At 40.9% G+C, this 22,409-nt stretch overlaps 1 protein-coding gene across 2 annotated transcripts; it reads left to right on the top strand.

Annotated features, from left to right (window-relative positions):
* Nucleotides 1-1,192: 1,192 nt before the first annotated feature.
* FAM177A1 (family with sequence similarity 177 member A1) lies at nucleotides 1,193-20,890 on the top strand. 2 transcript variants are annotated; one of them, XM_081336330.1, is made up of 5 exons: nucleotides 1,193-1,457; nucleotides 11,456-11,632; nucleotides 14,694-14,724; nucleotides 17,562-17,659; nucleotides 19,148-20,890. In XM_081336330.1, exons 1-5 carry the CDS (start codon nucleotides 1,374-1,376, stop codon nucleotides 19,358-19,360), a joined length of 603 nt encoding a protein of 200 aa, XP_081192456.1. In that variant the 5' UTR covers nucleotides 1,193-1,373; the 3' UTR covers nucleotides 19,361-20,890. The 2 variants fall into 2 exon arrangements, with proteins under 2 accessions (XP_081192456.1, XP_081192455.1); XM_081336329.1 differs by having other exon boundaries at nucleotides 1,199-1,457; nucleotides 14,658-14,724; nucleotides 19,148-20,880.
* Nucleotides 20,891-22,409: the final 1,519 nt, after the last annotated feature.

Genomic DNA, 22,409 nt, shown 5'->3' with positions numbered 1-22,409 from the left:
CACTCGGGATTCGACCCGCCAAACTGCCGACCTTCTGATCGACAAGCTCAGCGTCCTAACCCACTGAGCCACCGCGTCCCTTTTATTGAAAGATAAGGACTTGGTTATTAGTATCTTTATGCCAGAGAAGATCTGGCGGTCAAAAAGATTTGGACGCTTCCATTGCCCAGGGAAGGACAGCAGCCAGGACTGCCCACAGCAACCTAAAGCGGCAAGTAGGAATTGGCAGATTTCAATTCCTAGGCTTTGCCTTACGGTATCATTACCATCATCATCTTCGCCATTGTCTATCCCCTGCAGGATGCAGGCCTCTTCCGCATGTTTCCAACCAATAACAGTCCTGAGCTTTCTTTTGCCAATTGGGCCCGCAGTACTTGCTGATACCATCGATCCATCTTTTAGGTCTCTTTTGTGGATGCTTTCTATCAAGTGGGATCCGTTCTTTGACCGCCTTGGCCCACTTGCCTTCAGTTCTTCTTGCTGTACCACCAGCCCGTTTCCATTTCAATTCTTTAATTCTCGCTTTCATTTGTTCTCTGATCCATGTGCAGGTCTTGCGATGCCGACCCCCTGTGAAGTGAGTTGCACTAATGACTGCTTAAAATTTATTATTATTTATTAATTACGGTAATTTAATTTGTATACCGCCCTTCTCCCGAAGGACTCAGGGCGGTGAACAGGGCAATACATATTAAAAAACAAGATACAAAAATTAAAATTTGGCAAAGCTGCCTCAAATGTGGGCTGGTAAAAGGTAAAGGCAATCTTAAGAGGAAGTGAAGCGGAAAAAAAAGAAAGATGTTGTCTGGGGATGTTTGAACCGTGGGAAAAGTTTCCGAAACCGGTTTAGATCTACAGTACAAGGTTCCAAAGGGGGCGGGCAGTCACGTGCTTGGCCGGGCTTTCCCCGAACGAAGGCCCGGCTCTGGATTCCCTGCAACAACAAACACCCCCCCCGCCTCCCCCCACTCCTCTCTGTCACCAAGCGGCAGCCCCCCCCCTCCTCTGGCTCGACAGACGCCTGTCGCCAGGGCACCTGAGAGAAGACAAGACAGACAGGCGGACAGACAGTTCCTGGAGGTATCCTAGCAACCCCCAAGTCCAGGGGTAGGCAACCTCGGCTCTTTTATGACTCATGGACTTCAACTCCCAGAATTCCTGAGTCAGCTATGCTGACTCAGGAATTCTGGGAGTTGAAGTCCATGAGTCATAAAAGAGCCGAGGTTGCCTACCCCTGCCCAAGTCGAGGGTGTGACCGGCGGGAGGACCGGCCTCTCTTGTGAGCTCATTTCTCAGGGCCTCCGCCCCGGCGGTGGGCTTGGCCTGGCGCGATCGTCGCGGCAGAAGATCTCTCCGTCGGAACGCGGGGGGCTATGGAGCAGGGGCTCTCTGCTCTTTCCTTATACTGCGCTCCGGTCGCTGCCGCCGCCGCCGCCTACGCCATGGATCAGGAACAGGTGAGTGTCCCTTTCCTCCCCGCAGGCGCCGGATCCACGGGGATCGCCCGGCTCGTTCCTTCCGCGCCTCGTCTGCCCCGCCACGCCTGAACTCTTTCCTGGGAGAAGACGCGACGGAGGTGAAGCTTTTCTGTCACTTGACTGGGGCAGAAGGCGAGGGTCTTCTTCTTCTTCTTCTTCTTCCCTGAGCGCTACCCTTCCTGCTTTGGGACCGCAGAAAAATGAGCATATGACCCTCTAGCTACAAGATGGGCTATAGATGCTGAAGTACAGTCCCTGTCATCTGTTGGTGGGAGCTGTAGCTCAACACGCCCGGAGAAGGACTCGGGGGGAGAAGACGGGCATATATGATGGTTGTGCTGTGTGTGGTGCATGGCAGGCAGGCAGGCATTTTTTTTGGGAACGGTTATGTAGTTCCAGGTCAGGAATGCTTAAGGAAGTGAAAATGCTTTTTTTAAAAAATCAAGCTAATAAAAAAAAACCCGTGTGTGAATGAATGAACCTTTATTGTCAAAGTACAACCATGTATATACATTGAGATTAGCTGAGCCTCCCTTTAAAAGAGAGTTAAAGCGCATTATGAATTTGGTTAATTGTATATTATGCGTAATTTTTATTTAGAATATGATTATTGTAACTATAATCCTGTATTTAGCTCTGGGAAGTGGGGGGGGGAAAGTGGGTGGGTTTGGGGTGGGAGGGATTTGGGGATATATTGTAAAATTTTGTTTTCGTAAAACTCTTTAATAAAAAAAAAGATTAGCTGAGCCTCCCTTCGTGCTCCCACCCCCCAACTCACAGTGACAATAAACCTCCATCTTATTACACCATGTGAACTAATTGTACCACACACCGGCCTCGCAAGTCAATTCTGCATAAAGTTTATAAAAATTATTTCCCATTCAAAAGCCTAACAGCCCACGGATAAAAGCTGTTTTTCAGCCTGTTGGTGCGGCTGGCTATACTCCTATATCTCCTGCTTGATATTTAGCATTTAATTTGTGAAACATCTGCTTCTTCCAAATTTTCTGCATGCCTCCAGGGATCCTTTTTTCCCCCACTTTCCAATACTAATCTGTTCTGTAAGAATGTACAGGTAGTCCTCGACTTACGGCCATTCATTTAGTAACTCTTGGAAGTTACAGTGGCACTGAAAAAAGTGACATGATCGGTTTTCACGAGGTTGTTGCAGGGTCTCCATAGTCACATGATCAAAATTCAGCGTCTTGGCAACTGGCATGTATTTGTGACAGTTGCATTGTTCTGGGGTCATGTGATCACCATTTGTAACCTTCCCAACTAGCTTCTGACAAGCAAAGTCAGTGGGGGAAGCTGGTTTCACTTAACGACCGTGTGATCACTTAACAATTGCAGTGATTTGCTTAACAGTGCAAAAAGGTCGTAAAGTAGGGCAAAACTCACTTAACTGTCTTGCTTAGCAATGGAAATGTTGGGCCCAGTTGTGGTCATAAATTGAGGACTGTCTCTGTGTTATGGTCAAGTGAGGAATCTTGCTTGTCAGTCCATGGGGAAATCTTGTGATTTTTGGAAGTTTGTTTGCTGTAATAAATGTAGTAAATGTTTATTATAATTGCATCCTATGTTTTGCATCCTACATTTATAACAACCCATGACTTCTTGGGTTATTATTTCTTATCTGATTCCTCACTCTCTTCAACAATAGCAGAGCTACTAATGCACTGCCTTCACTGGAAAATTACTTAAAAATTCAGGGAGTTATTCAGAGATGTATCTGGCTTGAAAATATGTTGAATTGCATGTTGAACTGTATAGCACTGTCAAGCATCAGGAGTTGACCACAGAAAATTTTATGACATTTTGTATTATGTCATAAAATGCTTTATGATAATTTCCCAAAATTTGTCATCCAATGGATTGGAGAGGAGGGGAGGGAGGAAGAGTTGGCCAGAAAGAGCTAGCATTACTCATGTACCTTTCTTGCTTTTTTCTGGAATCTCTCTCTTTGGGGAAACTGATTAGAACAAATAGATGAATTTGTGTACTTTGCTGGAAATGAGAAAATGGGTAGAGGAACAGCAAGATGTGAACCAGATGAGCTAATTCTACTTTATTGCAAGTCTGAAAGTACAAATCTCCTTTATAGTCTGATCAATTTAGGGCGGGTTCTTTTTTTTTTCTCTGACCATTGAGCAGCTGCAGGCTCCTCCCCCTTTTATCTGATCATTCCCTAGGCCAGGGGTAGGCATCCTCCGCTCAGCTGACTCAGGAATTCTGGGAGTTGAAGTCTATGAGTCATAAAAGAGCCGAGGTTGCCTACCCCTGCCCTAGGCAGCATCTCTTCCCTTCATCTTCAAGGTCATACCCATATAACTATTTCAATAACATGTCATCTGTTGCAAGCATCAAATATTTGTAGAAAGAAAAATAGTTGTGATAAAAGCATTCTTCTGTCCATTTATGTGGAATGGAGAATTGGTGTGCAGGGAGAATCATAAAACTAAGGTGAATGAAATGACAATGGGATAATTAAGTTCATGTGATAACATTTATATATTTACTAGATTTGTAAGGATGCCCAATTCAAACAATGTGACTGGATGTTGTACAACAACAAAAAATAAATGATAAACCAAAAATCCCCACATAACATTAAAATATAAACAGTATGTAAATATAAAGTACAAAATATAAAATGGCAAAACAACCCAAAGGGGATCATTCATCTGGCTCCCAGTGCCTCAGAAAAAACCCAGGTGTTAACAGCTTTTCTAAAAGTAAAGAGAGTAGAGGCCTGTTGTATATTTACTATTTTATTTATTGTTACGTTTATTTGCTGCTCATCTTGCAGTTGGAGGGAATTCTGAGTGGCTTACTGTATGATAAATCGCTTGTTAAAATGAGGACCCAGATAGTTGGGGGCAGTATGCTGACTCTGTAAACCGCTTAGAGAGTGCTGTACTATTGCTAAAATATTGTTGTTGTTGTTGTTAGTTGCGAAGTCGTGTCCGACCCATCGCGACCCTATGGACAATGTTCCTCCAGGCCTTCCTGTCTTCTACCATCTTCTGGAGTCCATCTAAGCTCACGCCTACTGCTTCAGTGACTCCATCCAGCCACCTCATTCTCTGTCGTCCCCTTCTTCTCTTGCCCTCAATCTTTCCCAGCATTAGGCTCTTCTCCAGTGAGTCCTTCCTTCTCATTAGGTGGCCAAAGTATTTGAGTTTTAGCTTCAGGATCTGGCCTTCTAAAGAGCAGTCAGGGTTGATCTCCTCTAGGACTGACCGGTTTGATCGCCTTGCAGTCCAAGGAACTCGCAGGAGTCTTCTCTAGCACCATAGTTCAAAGGCTTCAATTCTTTGGCGCTCAGCCTTTCTTATGGTCCAGCTTTCACTGCCATACATTGCAACTGGGAAGACCATAGCCTTGACTATACGCACTTTTGTTGACAGGGTGATGTCTCTGCTTTTTAGTGTGCTGTCTAGATTTGCCATGGCTTTCCTCCCGAGGAGCAAGCGTCTTTTAATTTCTTGGCTACAGTCCCCATCTGCAGTGATCTTGGAGCCCAGGAAAATAAAATCTGTCACTACCTCCATTTCTTCCCCATCTATTTGCCAGGAATTGAGAGGGCCGGATGCCATGATCTTGGTTTTCTTAATGTTTAGTTTCAACCCAAGTTTTGCACTCTCCTTCTTCACCCGCAACAAGAGGCTCTTTAGTTCTTCTTCACTTTCTGCCATTAGAGTGGTATCATCTGCATATCTTAGGTAGTTGATGTTTCTTCCGGCAATCTTAATTCCAACTTTTGATTCATCTAGCCCTGCCTTTCTCATGATGTGCTCTGCATATAAGTTAAATAGGCAAGGCGACAGTATACAGCCTTGCCGGACTCCTTTCCCAATTTTGAACCAATCAGTGGTTCCGTGTCCAGTTCTCACTGTTGCTTCTTGGCCCGCATATAGATTTCTCAAGAGACAAATAAGATGGTCTGGTATGCCCATCTCTTTAAGGACTTGCCAGAGTTTGTTATGATCCACACAATCAAAGGCTTTAGCATAGTCGATGAAGCAGAAGTAGATGTTTTTCTGGAACTCTCTAGCTTTCTCCATGATCCAGCGTATGTTAGCAATTTGATCTCTAGTTCCTCTGCCTCTTCGAAATCCTGCCTGTACTTCTGGTAGTTCTCGATCCACATGCTGCTGGAGTCTAGCTTGTAGAATTTTAAGCATAACTTTACTAGCATGAGAAATGAGTGCAATGGTGCGATAGTTTGAACATTCTTTGGCACTGCCTTTCTTTGGAATTGGAATGTAAACTGATCTTTTCCAATCCTGTGGCCACTGTTGAGTTTTCCAAATTTGCTGGCAAATTGAGTGTAGCACTTTTACTGCATCGTCTTTTAAGATTTTGAATAGCTCAGCTGGAATACTGTCACCTCCACTAGCTTTGTTGTTGCTCAGCTTTTCTAAGGCCCACTTCACTTCACATTCTAGGATGTCTGGCTCGAGGTCAGTGACCACCTCATTGTGATTATCAGGGACGTTAAGCTCATTCTTGTATAGTTCTTCTGTGTAATTTTGCCACCTCTTCTTAATCTCTTCTGCCTCTGTTAGGTCCCTGCCATTTTGGTCCTTTATCATGCCCATTTTTGCATTAAACGTTCCTTTCATCTCTCCAATTTTCTTGAAAAGATCTCTGGTCCTCCCTAGTCTATTGTTTTCTTCTATTTCTTTGCATTGTTCATTTAAGAAGGCATTCTTATCTCTTCTAGCTATTCTTTGGAATTCTGCATTTAATTGGGCATATCTTTCTTTTTCTCCCTTGCCTTTCGCTTCTCTCCTTTCCTCAGCTATTTGCAAAGCTTCCTCAGACAGCCATTTTGCTTTCTTGCATTTCTTTTTCTTTGGGATGGTTTTGGTTGCTACCTGTTGTACAATGTTGCGAACCTCTGTCCATAGTTCTTCAGGCACTCTGTCTATCAGATCTAATTCCTTAAATCTATTTGTCACCTCTACTGTATATTCAACAGGGATATGATTTAATTCATACCTGACTGGCCTAGCGCTTTTCCCTACTTTCTTTAATTTAAGCCTAAACTTTGCAACAAGAAGCTCATGGTCTGAGCCACAGTCAGCTCCTGGTCTTGTTTTTACTGACTGTATAGAGCTTCTCCATCTTTGGCTGCAGAGCATATAGTCAATCTGATTTCTGTGTTGACCGTCTGGTGATGTCCATGTGTAAAGCCGTCTCTTGGGTTGTTGGAAAAGAGTGTTTGCTATGACCATCGTATTCTCTTGACAAAATTCTATCAGCCTGTGCCCTGCTTCATTTTGTACTCCAAGGCCAAACTTGCCTGTTATTCCAGTTATCTTTTGCCTTCCTACTTTAGCATTCCAATCCCCCATGATGATAAGGACATCATTTCTGGGTGTTAGTTCTATAAGGTGCTGTAGGGCTTCATAGAACCGGTCAATTTCATCCTCTTCAGCACCGGTGGTTGGGGCATAGACTTGGACTACTGTGATATTGAATGGTTTGCCTTGGATTCGAACTGAGATCATTCTGTCATTTTGAGGATTGTATCCCAGTATTGCTTTTCCTATTTTTTTATTGACTATGAAGGCTACTCCATTTCTTCTGAGGGATTCTTGCCCGCAGTAGTATACCTGATGGTCATCTGAATTAAATTCACCCATTCCTGTCCATTTTAGTTCGCTGATACCTAAGATGTCAATGTTGAGTCTTGTCATCTCTTGTTTGACCACGTCCAGCTTTCCTTGATTCATGGATCTTACATTCCAGGTTCCTATGGAGAAAAAATCTTTACAGCATCGGACTTTCCTTTCACCACCAGACATATCCACAGCTGAGCATCCTTTCGGCTTTGGCCCAGTCGCTTCATTCTTTCTGGCGCTACTAGTACTAGCCCTCTGCTCTTCCCCAGTAGCATATTGGACGCCTTCCGACCTGAGGGGCTCATCTTCCAGCGTCATATCGTTTTGCCTTTTGGTACTGTCCATAGGGTTTTCATGGCAAAGATACTGGAGTGGGTTGCCATTTCCTTCTCCAGTGGATCACGTTTTGTCAGAACTCTCTGCTATGACCTGTCCGTCTTGGGTGGCCCTGCACGGCATAGCTCATAGCTTCATTGAATTACGCAAGCCCCTTCGCCACGACAAGGCAGTAATCCATGAAGGGGATTGCTAAAATATACAAATATCAAAAATACACATAAAAACAAATTAAAATTACAAAAACATTCAAATTAAAAGCTCAGAGTTTGGAGCAGACACAACGTGGTGGGGCTTTCTCTATTACTGCACAACCACTTCCAGCCAACAGCTTCTCCTTCAGGATTCTGTGCAAACCAGCCTAGCCAAGTTCTAAGGCTTTTCTTGAAGGCAAAAAGAGGGGCAGATTTCACCTTCTGTGGCAAGATGTTCCAAAGGGTAGGAGCTATGGCAGAAAAGACTACTGGATCCCACCAACCAAAATTCCTTGGCTGATGGGATTCTCAGTAGACCTCTTCTCCCAGCACGAGTGGAATGGGCCAATCCCATGGGGGAAAGATAGTTTGGCAGATATATTCGAGCCATGCCATAGAGCAGACATGTCAAACACAAGGCCCGGGGGCCGGATCCGGCCCGTGAAGCCATCCTGGAAACAGTGAGGGAACGGCCCCCACAGCTTTGGCCCTGGCCCAGAGACCTTCCTTCTGCCAGAGACCCTCAGATCTGTCCCACTCCTGCCCAGGCCCCCATAGGTACCCTTGATGCGAACGATGTAGAGCTGGCCACGCCCACCCAGTAGGCCATACGCACTCTAGCCACGCCCACCTTGAACTGCACTTGGAAGCAAATTGGCAGCCACTGCAACTTGCATAACAGTGATGTTACATGTGCTACCCTAGGACCCTCCAAAACTCTCTGATGCAGCCATCTGGACCAACTGTAGTTTTTAAATTCTCTTCAAGAGTAGCCCCATGAAGAGCATGCTGCCATAATCTAAGCAGGAGATGATGAGAGCGTGAGTGACTGAACACAGGGCCTCATGATCCAGAAAAGAGCACAGTTGGCACACAACACGAAGTTGTGCAAAGGCGTTCCTAATCACGACTACTACCTGCTCTTCAAGCTGGAGTCATGAGTCTAGCTGGCTCAGGAATTCTGGGAGTTGAAGTCCACGAGTCATAAAAGAGCCAAGGTTGCCTACCCCTGGTCTAGGAGAACCCCCAAGTTGAACTCAGCATCTGTCTGGGGTAGTGCAAGCCCATCGGATGCTTTGATTCCCACCATGAATAAATGGCTGAAAAAGTTGGTGGAGTAAGCAGAGATGGCTAAATTGACTGGTTTGATAAAAGAAAGAATATGAGTACTTTTGTTTCTACTTGGAAACCGCTTCTGGACTTTGTGCTTGAGGTGGAAAAAAAATGATACTTTGATTTTGGGCTTTACTGATTAGATTGATTTGTTGATATAGAAATGGCTAGTTCATACTACCATAGAAATGTAAAAAGTTGAGGTTTGATGCCAATGCCTTATTTTACTGCAACAGAGGGAGTTGGAAATCCATGCCTTTTTTCCTTCCCCCCTCCCCTTTTCAATACTTCTCTCTTTCCCTTTCCCTTACCTTTGTTCCCTACTATTTGCTTTTGTATTTTCATATTTTATAAGTGAATAAAAATAAAACAGTTGGTGTAGTGCAAGCCCACCCAAAGCTAAAGATGATAAGCCTCAAAGCTGTGCATACCTACAGTATAGCCACTCTGTTTTACCACAAGCCTGTTGTCACCCATTCAGGCTTGCCTCCGGGAACCAAGAATATATATTGTGTTATAAGAAACAGTACAGTGAAGAACAAATAAGTGATCAGTACAAAAGAAGTATGCTGAAATTGCCTGATCATACAGAGAGAATGAACAGACATCAAATCTCAGCACGTATCTGAAGGAAGAATAAATTGGTGGAGTGGAAGGGAAAGACCTTTAAAGTCTTTCTGGTTGGATTTAATGAAGGTTTCCAGAGAGAAAAATAAGAAGTTTAAAGAACAAAAGTAGTGTCAAAATTAATGCAGTATATGCATGCAGTAGAAACAAAGGTAGTTTACATTTATAGAAAGAAAAATAGATGCTGCCATAACTAAATAATATAATTTTTTCTCTCTCTCTCTTTTATATCCCAGCTTCATTTTTTTTTGCTCACTGCTTTGTATCATTTTTCTGTGCTGTGCACAACATTGCCTATCTCGAAACAGAATAGCATGATAAATATGAATGTATCAGTATGGATAACTGTATGGAGGTGGAGGGAACTAGGGGACGTTATTGTACGATATTTATTATTGCAGTGTTATTTAATAACAGTCTGCTTTCTAATATTTCATTGCAACATAGAAAGTTATCAGTGCATAAAGAGTTAGCAGTAAGTTGCGGTACAGATGTTAGCAGTTGTAGTATTTTTTAAATACTATATTTTAAAATATCTAAATAACATTTTAAATAACTAGCTTATTTATGTTATGCTATATAGAGAACAGGATTGTACTAATTTGCCACAAAATAACTAAGTCCTAGGCCTTAAAATAGACTCAGTAATAAATATGTATTTTCCATTGCTAGTGGCTAGGTGCACAATGCAGGCTTAACTTTAAACAAATTCTGGATATAGTTGAATCTTGATTTACAAGGCTTGAAGATCTAGAAATTCTTAGACACTAATGTATGTGATCTCTTATTAGGTGAATTCACTAGTAGTACCAGTTTTTCGTATAAATATACATTTAGAAATATTGCTTATTTGTGTAACTTTGATAGTTAATTTTTTTTTCTGCTACCTTGTACTGTATTATTACACTCAGTGGTTTGATTTCTTGTAATGCTGCAAGCAGATCTCTGTTACAAATTGGTCTGCTCAATTATTTAATGAAGATCAGTTTCGACTTTCAGCTAATTGCACAAGCCTGGCAATTGGGTGTCAACAGTTGCTATACATGTAATGGATCTATTAGAAGTGACTTTTAAAACCAACACAAGTGTGCTTTCAATACGTTTTGGATTTATTTATCTATTATCTATAGTTTTCAGATGCCAAAGATAATTATCCCACCTACCTTCCTTTACTATTGTCATAATCTTTATGATGGCTTATCTTTTTCAACTTTTAATAGAATGCTGGTAACAGCTGCAAATATAAAAATTCCCTTTAAAATTAAAACATCTGGTTTTCTAGTTACCTCTGTTATTTTGGGGGCCTGGGAGAACCTTGAAGATACTAGGATTGATGCTGAAAGCAGTGATTCTCTGAAATTGCAAGGTATTTGAATCTCTGATTGTACCATTTAAAATATAAAAAATGCCGCTTTTGCTTATAATTTATGTAAAGGGAAAATATGAGTTTTTCTCATAGTTTGGATTTGATACTGCCAAATTTCAGTAGCGTATCTCATGACTTCTACAGCCTCTAATCTGAATTCCAACTTAGTTAGAAATTACTAGATAGCCTTGAGCAAAAATCTTTAATTATAGGTCTAGCAGTACTAAACTGATTAACATTAAATTCAAAATACAAACTCCCAGTAATATTGTAGAATACATGAACACTCTCTGAAAATTAATGTACTCAAAAGAACATTAAACAATTGTAATTTTGGTTGGCATTTAGCAATCTATGGCAATATGAAAACCTACACAGTTTTATGTTTACTCTAGAAAATTAAATCAACCTCAACATAAAATTACACTTTGAAAAATGAACCTTTCACTGTCTTCAAGCCATGAATGATATGATATGCTATTGCTGACAAAGATTGACTCAATATATACTTATCAACAGTGCTTTTTTTGTAAAAGAAAAAAGTGCCGGAACTCATACATGTCATACAACCCGCCTTGCATACCCTACAAGGTCCCATCCAAAAAAGGTGCCGGAACTCTGTTCTGAGCGTTCTATGAGAAAAAAAGCCCTGCTTATCAATCTCCTTTCTTCATCACACAAACTATATCTGAATATACTCTATTACAGCTAAATACAAATGGAGACAGAGGTTTTGAGAATGTGGAACTTGGTGTCCTGGGAAAAAAGAAGAAAATTCCAAGAAGAGTTATCCATTTTGCAAGTGGTGAAACCATGGAAGAATATAGTACAGATGAAGATGACGAGCAGCAAGAGAAAAAAGACCTATTGCCTTCTGTTGATCCGGTAGGTTTTTCTAAGTTTATATCAAACTAGACAATTCATGCCCCATTCAGTCATCATTTCAGAGATATTTCCTTACCTAAACAGAGAAACAGAGTGACCAAGGGGGAGCAATAAAGCAGTGGAAGTAAGAGTGACTTCTGACTTCCCTCCAGCTTTCCCACTGAGTTTTCTTTTGTGAATTTGGCAGGGAGTATCGGAAATCTTCCCCTCCCCAGCAGACAGGTAAGTGATTGCTGCTGGGTGGGAGAAGGAGGGAGGGATTGTGAGATTGCCTGGAAAATTGTCATGGAACTTTGAAAATAAAGATCACGTAAACACAGCAGCAACCAGTAGCACTGAAGCAGCCTCAGCTTCCCCAAATTTCATTCACTTGGGAATCATGGGTCCCAAATTTTGGATACATTTTGTAAGTTAGCCTATTTGAGGACCTTTGTACAAAAATTGTTGCCATATGATGTACCATTTTGCCCAGTTAAAGATCATGAGAATGACAATTTTAGTGGTATATACAGGTCATCCTTGACTTACAACAGTTTGTTTAGTGACCGAAGTTACACCAGCACTGAAAAAAGTGACTTATGACTGTTTTTCACACTTAACAACCATTGCAGCATCCTCATGGTCAGGTGGATGAAAATTGAGATTCTTTGCAACTGACTCATTTTTTATAATGGTTGCAGTATGCTGGGGTCATGTGATCATCCTTTGCGAACTTCTGACAAGCAAAGTCAGTGGGGAAGCCTGATTCACTTAATGACCATATTACTAAATTAACAATTGCTGTGATTCATTTAACAACTGTGGCAAAAAAGGTCACAGAATGGGGCAAAATTCACTTCATATATATCTCACTTAGCAGCAGAAATTTTGGGCTCAATTGTGGTCATAGATCAAGGACTGCCTGTAGATGATTATCAATAGGCTAGGTCACTGGTATTACTCACTTTATTGTTATTTTTTATCTAGAAATAAAAATCCATTAACTTGGTTGATGATGTATTATTTTTAAAGAAACAGAAAATGGTTAGTTTGCTTTTGAAATGTATCTTAAGCTCAATTGGCCAATGGCATTAGGCAAATCACATTTCATTCAATCATAAAGTTTTTCTCACTTGCAACAAAAGAATAAATGTGATATGTTTTTGTTGTTAGCTGCGAAGTCGTGTCTGACCCATCGCGACCCTATGGACAACGTTCCTCCAGGCCTTCCTGTCTTCTACCATTTTCTGGAGTCCATTTAAGCTCACGCCTACTGCTTCAGTGACTCCATCCAGCCACCTCATTCTCTGTCGTCCCCTTCTTCTCTTGCCCTCAATCTTTCCCAGCATTAGGCTCTTCTCCAGTGAGTCCTTCCTTCTCATTAGGTGGCCAAAGTATTTGAGGTTTAGCTTCAGGATCTGGCCTTCTAAAGAGCAGTCAGGGTTGATTTCCTCTAGGACTGACTGGTTTGATCGCCTTGCAGCCCAAGGGACTCGCAGGAATCTTCTCCAGCACCACAGTTCAAAGGCCTCAATTCTTTGGCGCTCAGCCTTTTTTATGGTCCAACTTTCACTGCCATACATTGCAAATGGGAAGACCATAGCCTTGACTATACGCACTTTTGTTGACAGGGTGATATCTCTGCTTTTTAGTGTGCTGTCTAGATTTGCCATGGCTTTCCTCCCGAAGAGCAAGCGTCTTTTAATTTCTTGGCTACAGTCCCCATCTGCAGTGATCTTGGAGCCCAGGAAAATAAAATCTGTCACTACCTCCATTTCTTCAGATTGACTATATGCTCTGCAGCCAAAGATGGAGAAGCTCTATACCAGACATGTCAAACACAAGGCCCGGGGGTCGGATCCGGCCCGCGAAGTGGTTTCATGCGGCCCACGAAGGCATCCTGGAAACAGTGAGGGAACGGCTCCCACTGCCTTGGCCCTGGCCCAGAGACCCTCCTCCTGCCAGAGACCCTCAGATCGATCTCACTCCTGCCCAGGCCCCCATAGGCACCCTTGATGCGAACGATGGAGAGCTGGCCACGCCCACCCAGTAGGCCACACCCACCCAGCCCCCTGAGGGCAACCGCAATGCTGATGCGGCCCTCAGTGAAATTGAGTTTGACACCCCTGCTCTATACAGTTAGTAAAAACAAGACCAGAAGCTGACTGTGGCTCAGACCATGAGCTTCTCATTGCAAAGTTTAGGCTTAAACTAAAGAAAGTAAGGAAAAGCACTAGGCCACTCAGGTATGAATTAAATCATATCCCTGTTGAATATACAGTAGAGGTGACAAATGTGATATACTTGCTTTTATAGATTTCCGAAATGATCGATTAAGAATACTACAACAGAATTCCCCCTGTGTAATAGCTTTCTTCTACTTACCTCTGAATAACTTCTCTGATTGAACACTCTAGAACAGGGGTCCCCAACCTGTGGGCCACAGTCCAATACCAGGCCTATTTGCAACCAGGCTGCATGAGCAGCAGGCCGGTGTGCATATGTGCACACAGTTCAATTCACACAAGCAGTGGGCACCAGCGCTCACAGCCCCACTTGCGCGAACCTGCCCCTTTCACAAAACCATCCTTTCCCCCTCTTCCCTCTTGTGCAGGCTGCCAATCCAGAAAGGTTGGGGAACACTGCTCTAGAACAATGTGAAACATGGTATGAAAGCAGAAGAAAATCAAAATATATTAAGACAGGAACACCTTGTAGAAATTGGAGCTCATGATCAACATGTGTAAATGATTTGAATATGAATATATGATTTCTTTTTAAGATTTGTATTTTCTTGATTTAAGAAATTTCATTAATAATATGCATTAGCATTAAATTAATATTATGTACTAATATTAAATTAGTATTAAAAAAGCATGCTTTGGAAAAAACATCTGATTTAATTGATGCCAAGGATGGGAATCTGAATACTACTGATGTTATGTTAAATTCAGAAAGGGTAACATGGGATATTAATGAAAGTTCACTGGATTTCTCTTAAAATCAAATTTGTGGCATAAATAAACAATTCAACTCTTTATTGCAGGCAACATTAACGTGGGGTCCTTATTTGTGGTTTCAGATGCTAAGAGTAGCCACATCAACACTCTCAGGTATGGGCTGCTTCTGGTTCCATGTGCATAGCTTGATCAGAATCCAGTGACATAGGCAAGCCAGTGTAATAGTAGTATAAATTCATGAGAGATTGAATGATGTCCTTGAATGATATTTTTTGAATGGGAAATAATATTGATGAAATAATTCCATGCACTGTTAAATTTTGTTCTTTAGTCAAGAGAAGACATTCAGATGAAGTTCTGAAAACACTAATTTCCTTAGTCACCAGGCCTATTCAGTGTTCACTGAAGTTTAAAGTTGGTATTAAATGCTATTTGTCTTCATAGAATAAGTTGAAGCAGATTATGAAACAAAAACCTTTCAGTCTTCACTTTTCAGTGCCTACTATTCACCATAAATTGGCATGAGTGAATTGTACATTGGTGTGAAAAAATATTTCAGTGAAATCTACCCTTTAGTTCTTATAAATATGCCTTCTGCTTTGCTTCATTAGTTGATTGTAATTGAGAAAGATGGAAGTAAAGTCAGATCCTTGTAAAAGTTCATTGGATAATTTGCACTAGATCAGGAATACATTCTGAGTCCCAATTTAATTTGGGGGTAAAAGGTTTATGAGGTGCCATTGCATTCGGGTTTGATATTCAAAACAAACTCCCAAGGTCAGAATTTCTTAATCCCAAGTAACCATGTATTCTATAAGGCTGTAGCTGGAAGATAATATTGGAGTTCTAGTGAGAAACAGGAAGAGATTATGCTTAAAATCTGTTCACTGCTGGTTTAACAAAAAAGTTATAGCATAATAAAGGTACCACAATTCTGTTGTTTTTGCTAACAGTAGCTAGCCCACCTACCGTATTACCAGAAATTTATGTAATTATCAGACACCCCGGCTGTCTGATGAATCTAGATCAGTGGTTCTCAATCTGTGGTCCACAAACCACTGGGGAGATGACTATGTCATCACAGATGGTCCACAAAACAAAGAAATGTTATGATTTAAATCTTGAATTAAGTCTCGGTGGTCCGTGGTCATGGTCCATGACCACAAAAGGTACTTAAAGGGAGTCTGTGGTGAAGAAAAAATTGAGAACCACTGATCTAGAGGATTTCTGGAGGATGCTTAAGGAATTTCACAGTGCTTTGATGGGCAGCTTTGTTGATTTACATGGGACTGCCCTTGAAGTCCACTCGGAGACTCCAACTGGTGCAGAATGCAGCCACGCGAGTTGTGCTGGGGGTTTCCCGATACTCCCATGTTACACCTTTGCTCCGCGAGCTGCATTGGCTGCCGGTTGCCCTCCGGGTGAGGTTCAAGGTGTTAGTGATGACTTACAAAGCCCTACATGGCATGGGTCCGGATTACCTACAGCAACACCTGCGGCCGGCGTCAACTTCCCTCCGTCCAGTGCGCTCCCACAGAGAGGGCCTCCTCAGGGTGCCTCCGATCAAAGAATGTCGATTGGTGGCCCCCAGGGGGAGAGCGTTCTCTGTGGGCGCGCCAGACCTATCGAACCGCTTGCCGGTTGAGCTCCGGACGGCCCCCGACCTTCGCTCCTTCCGGCTCGATCTCAAAACCTTCCTTTTTGAACAAGCTGGCCTGATGGGATGGGGTTGGGTTTTATAAATCGGTTTTAACTTTTTAATGTGTACTAATTTATTTACGGGCATTGCTGTTTAATTACTTTTTAATTTTTGTATCCTGTTTTTTATTATGTATTGCCCTGTTCACCGCCCTGAGTCCTTCGGGAGAAGGGCGGTATACAAATTAAATTAATAATAATAATTAATGATTGACTCAACCAAGCTATTAGCAAAATTCCTACCCAAATGTCTTCTCTCTGTGTACCAATATTGGGATGCTCCTTCCCTTGAGGCACTCTGCTGGAATATAGCAATGAAAATAATGCTTATAGTGTTGTTGGAAGAGAATTAGAACTGAATGTGACCAAACATTTTTTTGTAAGTTCTATGCAGTGCTAGTCTTGATTTATAAATTCCCCCTGTGGTCTGGAACTAAAGAATATTTAGGATCATGATCCAACTAAATTTGGTCCATCCAAGAATGAGCTTTCTGGGAGAAACTGCTAATAGTGCCCTATTTTTGTAAGGAAATTAAGGCCAGAAAATGTTGCTTTTCAGTTATGAAACCAACTCTGTGGAATAGCCTCTACTTAGGTTGGCCCTTTTTATTCTGGCATTCTGGAAGCTGAGGAAAAACTGCATTTTCCAGATAGCTTGTGGATTGATACCACTGTATGAACTATTTCACTTTATTATTTACATTGATTTACATTTGTTACTTTTTGGAGTGGTTGAGCCTTAATGTACCCCTGTTGCCTCTTAAAAATCCCACTCCTTTCAAATCTCCCCAAAATGGGCTGAAAATTTTGCTCTTGCCTACTCTGGGGATCTTACTGTATAACTTTCCACATTTCTGCACTTTTTGGATGGTGAAAAAGATTTTTGAAAAATACTGCACTAGTTGCAAAAATATTTATTTTTCCCAAATTAAAGGAATGCCTCAGGGCATCATAAAAGCAGCATGGTGTTCTTAAGAGACAAAAAATAGTAATAGCTACAATCCACTGTTTCATTTGGAAATGAGCCATCTGCCCCCCAAAAAGACATAGTTGCATCAATTGAGTATCTGGATAAATAAGTGACTCACATTCTGCTAAATTGGTATTTCATGGCTAATAATTCCCACCATGGCTATCATGTTTTGAGAATGATTATAATCTGCTCATAAAATGCTGATTTTGTCTGTTTGTCTAAAAGTTCTCTCATTCTGAAAGTGGTTCCGGAGTGTTGATTGAAAATATGTTCACGAATTAATCTGGAGCATTCATAACATATTTATTTCTTTACTCAGTGTGTGACTTCCTTGGTGAAAAAATTGCCTCTGTTTTGGGCATCAGTACCCCCAAATACCAATATGCCATAGATGAATACTACAGAATGAAAAAGGAGGTATGCTTTTTAAAAAAAAAACAGTCCTTTTAACAGTGTAGATGTTGTAAAATCTTTTTCTGAAAATGACACTATTAATTTAATTGACATTAGGAATGTACGCAGATGATGTTTGTTTCAAAACAGCACTTGCAGCTACTGCTGAACTATTCCGCATGAACTGTGATTTGCCAGGAGTAAAAGCTTGGTGCATTTTAGTGCTCAGAGTTTAAGATGCAACAAAATTCCCAGCCATTCTGGAGGGATTTACTGAGCAAGTAGGGCACAGCTGGTTTGCATCACCCCTTCTTTTCCTTCAGCAGATATAAATTCGGCATGTTCCATTGATCTGCTCCCCCCCTCCTTTTTTCATTCTCCTTCATCCTCTTAGCTGTTGCTAAGAATGCTCAGTGTAGCAGATCTCATTGGCCTGCCCAACACTCATCTTTGCAATAATTTTCCTGTCTTCTCACCCTCTCGTTCCTCCGCCCTCAGTAACCATTGCTTTTTCCTATTTTTACTCCCCTTCCCCTCCAAACACTTCTGCTTAGAATATTTAGTTGCATGCTTAGTTTGGGTATGAACCACAGCTATTGAACAGGTACAAACAGCTATTTCAAACCCAGAACGGTTTGCGCAGAAGCCATTTTAGAGACACTTTTGATCTTTTCAGTGTTTCTGCTGACAACCATGACAATTGTATTATCATTTCATTCAATATTGGAATGTTTTTGGTTGAACCGTGAAAGTATTGCAATATTATTTCACTTGATTTATACCTACCTTTCTGCTTTGATAACACCCAGAGTAGCTAATAACAGTTTAAATCAAAAGGAAAATATACATTAATTTAAAATTTATAATAAAATGAATACTGAAAGCATTTAAAAGTGAAAAAGTGAAAGAGTGGGAGTGAAATGGAATTCCTGCAGAAAGATGTTTCCTAGACTGGGAACATTCCTCCCTACGTGCCAGATATATGGTTTTTCAGTAGCAAATGCATTTTCTCCTTGATCTGAAGCAGACAGATTCATTCAGTGAGGCCGCATATGAATTCTATATCTTGCATCATCAATTAGCAGCTTAGCTTCAGACACATGTTCCGACCTACAATTCTGGGCATTTTTTGAAAGTTCTATCAAGAGCCTTGGTGGAGCAGTGGGGTAATGCCTCCTTAAGTAACACCAGCTGCCTGCAATTAGTGCAGGTTCGAGTCCCACCAGGCTCAAGGTTGACAGCCTTCCATCCTTCCAAGGTAGGTAAAATGAGGATCCAGATTGTTGGGGGCAATAAGCTGACTGTAAAAATAAGCAGGCATATACATGGAATGAAGGCTATTGCTAAGCACATTGATTTGTGCTTCTTAGATTGTAAGCCACCCTGAGTCTTCGGAGAAAAAAAAAAGAGCATTTACAATAGATTGCAACAGTGATGTGGTATTTCAAAGTATTTGATAGGATCAAAGCTTGTTGAGAAGTAACCTGTTGTAAAATATATCAATTCTTTTAGGAGGAGGAAGAAGAGGAAGAGAACAAATTGTCAGAGGAAGCAGAAAGGAGGTTTCAAGAACAACAGAAGCAGAGCCAAGAAGGGATGTCTGTTCAAACCGCCCAGCCAAGGGATACAGCGTGTAGTACATTTATGAATCTCAATTTTGAAAGTGAAGGAGAGCATGAGTCTGTTGTAGAAAGTAAACGAGATTTTACTGTAGTGTCTGCTTAGAATGACATACAATATCATTTCTTGAATTGCCAAACATCAGTCGGTCCTTTTTGGCATGTTTAGTGGTATGTAATTTATTTAAAAATATGGCCATGCGAGTTATTAAAATTAGTTTCTTCAGTCCATCTCTGTCTAATAAAGGCCAAAATATCTTATTTCACCTAGTATGAAATGGAAATAAATGGGTTCTATTTTGATTTTTCTATGCAGAAGTAAAAGGTCTTTCCCAAGTACCTGGTGCCTTCATGATAGTTATGGACTGATAACTGCTTCTTTTTTTGTTTAAAAATCTGTTATGTTTTTATAACATTATTTACTGAAAGCTAGATGAAAATTTTAAACTAACTGGAAAATGTATACCTTTGTGATTTAGTCTAACTGCACTGTTGCACATGTTTATATGAATGTCCAGCAGTCATCTAATTCATGTGGTTTTGTTAATATTTGCTAAAGTAAATAATGATCTAAAATTCATCTAAAAATTGATAAAGGAAAAGTGTTGTAGGTCCAACAAAGAAGGATCTAAAGATTTATCAGTTGATTGATATTAAATCTCAGGCTTTACAAAATGTAATAGAAAAAATTCCACTATTCCAAAGAGTTGATGCTTAGTCTATATCAATATTAGAAGGTGAATTGTTGAATGTAAACACTGAGCAAAAATTTAAATGAATGTGCTGTTCATGAATTATGATGAATTATTAGTACTGTATTGTTCATAGTTTCATACTATTCCAACCTTAAAAACTGAACTTAGTCACATGTAAAATTTAACATCTTGGAAATATTTTTAATAGGAAGAACTGCCTATTAATAACAATTGTGAATTTTCAAACTAAAAATCTGTTTTTCATCCTAAGAAACACTGAAAATGGAAATTTTCTGTAGGACAATCCATAAAACCTTTGTAACATGAAGCTGATAAAGATCAAAGCTGAATGGATTGTGTGCATGTGGCATAAATGGATGTATTCAGGAAAGTTGTTCCGCTCCCTAAACACTTTCTGGATGCAATTACTTCAGTAGTTTACATTGCCCCTTCAATCTCTTCTTAAACATATACATTTATTTAATTTAGCTGGAATTTTAAAAGAAACTGCAATACATTATATAGTATAATAAAGTACATGAAAATGGCAAAGATAGAGAATATATCCTTTTGCCTTCATTGTCATCTGATTGGGAGAAATCTCATCTAGTATACTGCTCATTTGGTACTTTTTAAAATGTTTGGACAGTTTCTCAATATATGCATCCATTTTGGATTACAAAAATGATATAGTCGGCTATAAAACGTGTAACATAATTATTCAAATCACTGTACAGGATAAAAAAGTTTTAAGGCAACATAGTTAATAAACTGGTTACCTTGTTCTAATTTTTGCTAGTCAGAAATGTTCCTACTATATTGAATAGGGAAGGGTTTGTTATGAGGTTCTTCAGTCATTGTGCCTTACCTTTTTAATATTTCTTCAAATATGCAAATGAGATGTTTCTTTTCTTGTAAATGCATTAAAATGTATATTTAATATAATTATAATGATAGTTGAGTCCATGGATGTTGTTATAGGATTGACAATCGATGTTAGATATCTGAAAAGGGGAGCAAAAACTGCCATAATGTTCTTCCTCCATGGGACTGATAACAAGATCTAATCTGCATTGAGTTTAGCAAGATTTAATCAGTTGCAAGCAATTAAGACAGTGTCTTTTTTAAAAAATGTATTCTATTTATTGCTCTTACATATTTAGACACTCAATGCTTCCAGTGTGTTTGTAAAATATGCCATACTTATTCTGCTAGCTTATTTATGCATCATCATTTTACAACAGTACTTTACTCAGTCTTAGATTTATTCTGTCACTCATCCTTAAAGCTTAGGGTAAACCAAAATTTAATCAGGACATAATATGCTTAAGACCTGATTTAAAAAACTGCACCCAATACAGACAAAATGACAATACACTTGATCATTATCCAAGCATTTTAACTTACCATGGTTTGCATTTTTGGAATTAAAGTATTATTTATACCAACATTCTTTAACATGGGATCTAAATAGATAGCAGAGCCATATTGCTAGAATTAAGTTCAACACTTCTGGATGACAACTGATTGGGGAGAGTGACTTATACAAATAGCTGCTTAATATATTAGTCTTCTGTGGAAATGACGGTGTTGTTTGACTACATCAATATGGTCCAGCTGACAGGTACTATTTACTTGTTAATTTCTAGAATTAGGTTGCACATTTGTAATTACACACAGAGAGAAACAATAGATTTTGTTTTAGCAAACGTAATTCAACAGCACAAAACTGAAATATTCCAGAAAATTTCTAAAGGATATAATTTGCAAAAAATCCAGTATGGATTGCTACTATAGATTCAAAAATGATTTAAATAAACATCAATTTACCAACAGCTCTTTTTAACATTTACCGTATTTTCCGGCGTATAAGATGACTCGGCGTATAAGACGACCCCCGACTTTTGAGAAGATTTTCAAGATTTTTCGTCTTATACGCCGGAAAATACTTACATGCCAGTTGCCAAGTGTCCGACACAAACCCAATTCAGCCCCGTCTGATGCAGATGGTGCAAAGCCTCCCTTTTGAAGCCCAAAGGGGCTTTTCCTTCCACCCACCCATTTGAGAGCACATTTGCAGACAGAGCAGCCGCGCGTCTGGAGCCAAGCCCCGCCCAGGAGGCAGTCAGCCAGGTGGGCTCGGAAGACGCGCTGGAGAGCTGGGCTTGGGGCGGCCATGCCGAGGCCGGCTGGCGAGGGCCGCTGCATGGTCTGCGGGCGAGAGGGGCGCCAGGCCCGCCGGAAGTCCCCGGAAGTTCCTGGAATGGCCTGGCGGCAGGCTGGCACTCCCTCCCCGACCCGCCGGGGAGCGTCTCCCAAAGTGCAGCGTCTGGCGGGCGGGAGTCCATCGGCCTGGTCGCTGGCGAGCTGGTCCGCAGCTGGGGCCGGGGCCCAGGAACCGGGTGCAGGTGGGGGGAAGGAAAGCCGGGCGTGGGCTTCTGCGGCTGGTTGCGAGGCCGG

The sequence above is a fragment of the Vipera berus genome (assembly GCF_964194415.1).
Source record: "Vipera berus genome assembly, chromosome: 1".
Classification (NCBI taxonomy): Eukaryota; Metazoa; Chordata; class Lepidosauria; order Squamata; family Viperidae; genus Vipera; species Vipera berus.
The sequence above is the reverse complement of the archived record's forward strand: the minus strand, read 5'-3'. Positions and strand labels throughout refer to the sequence as shown.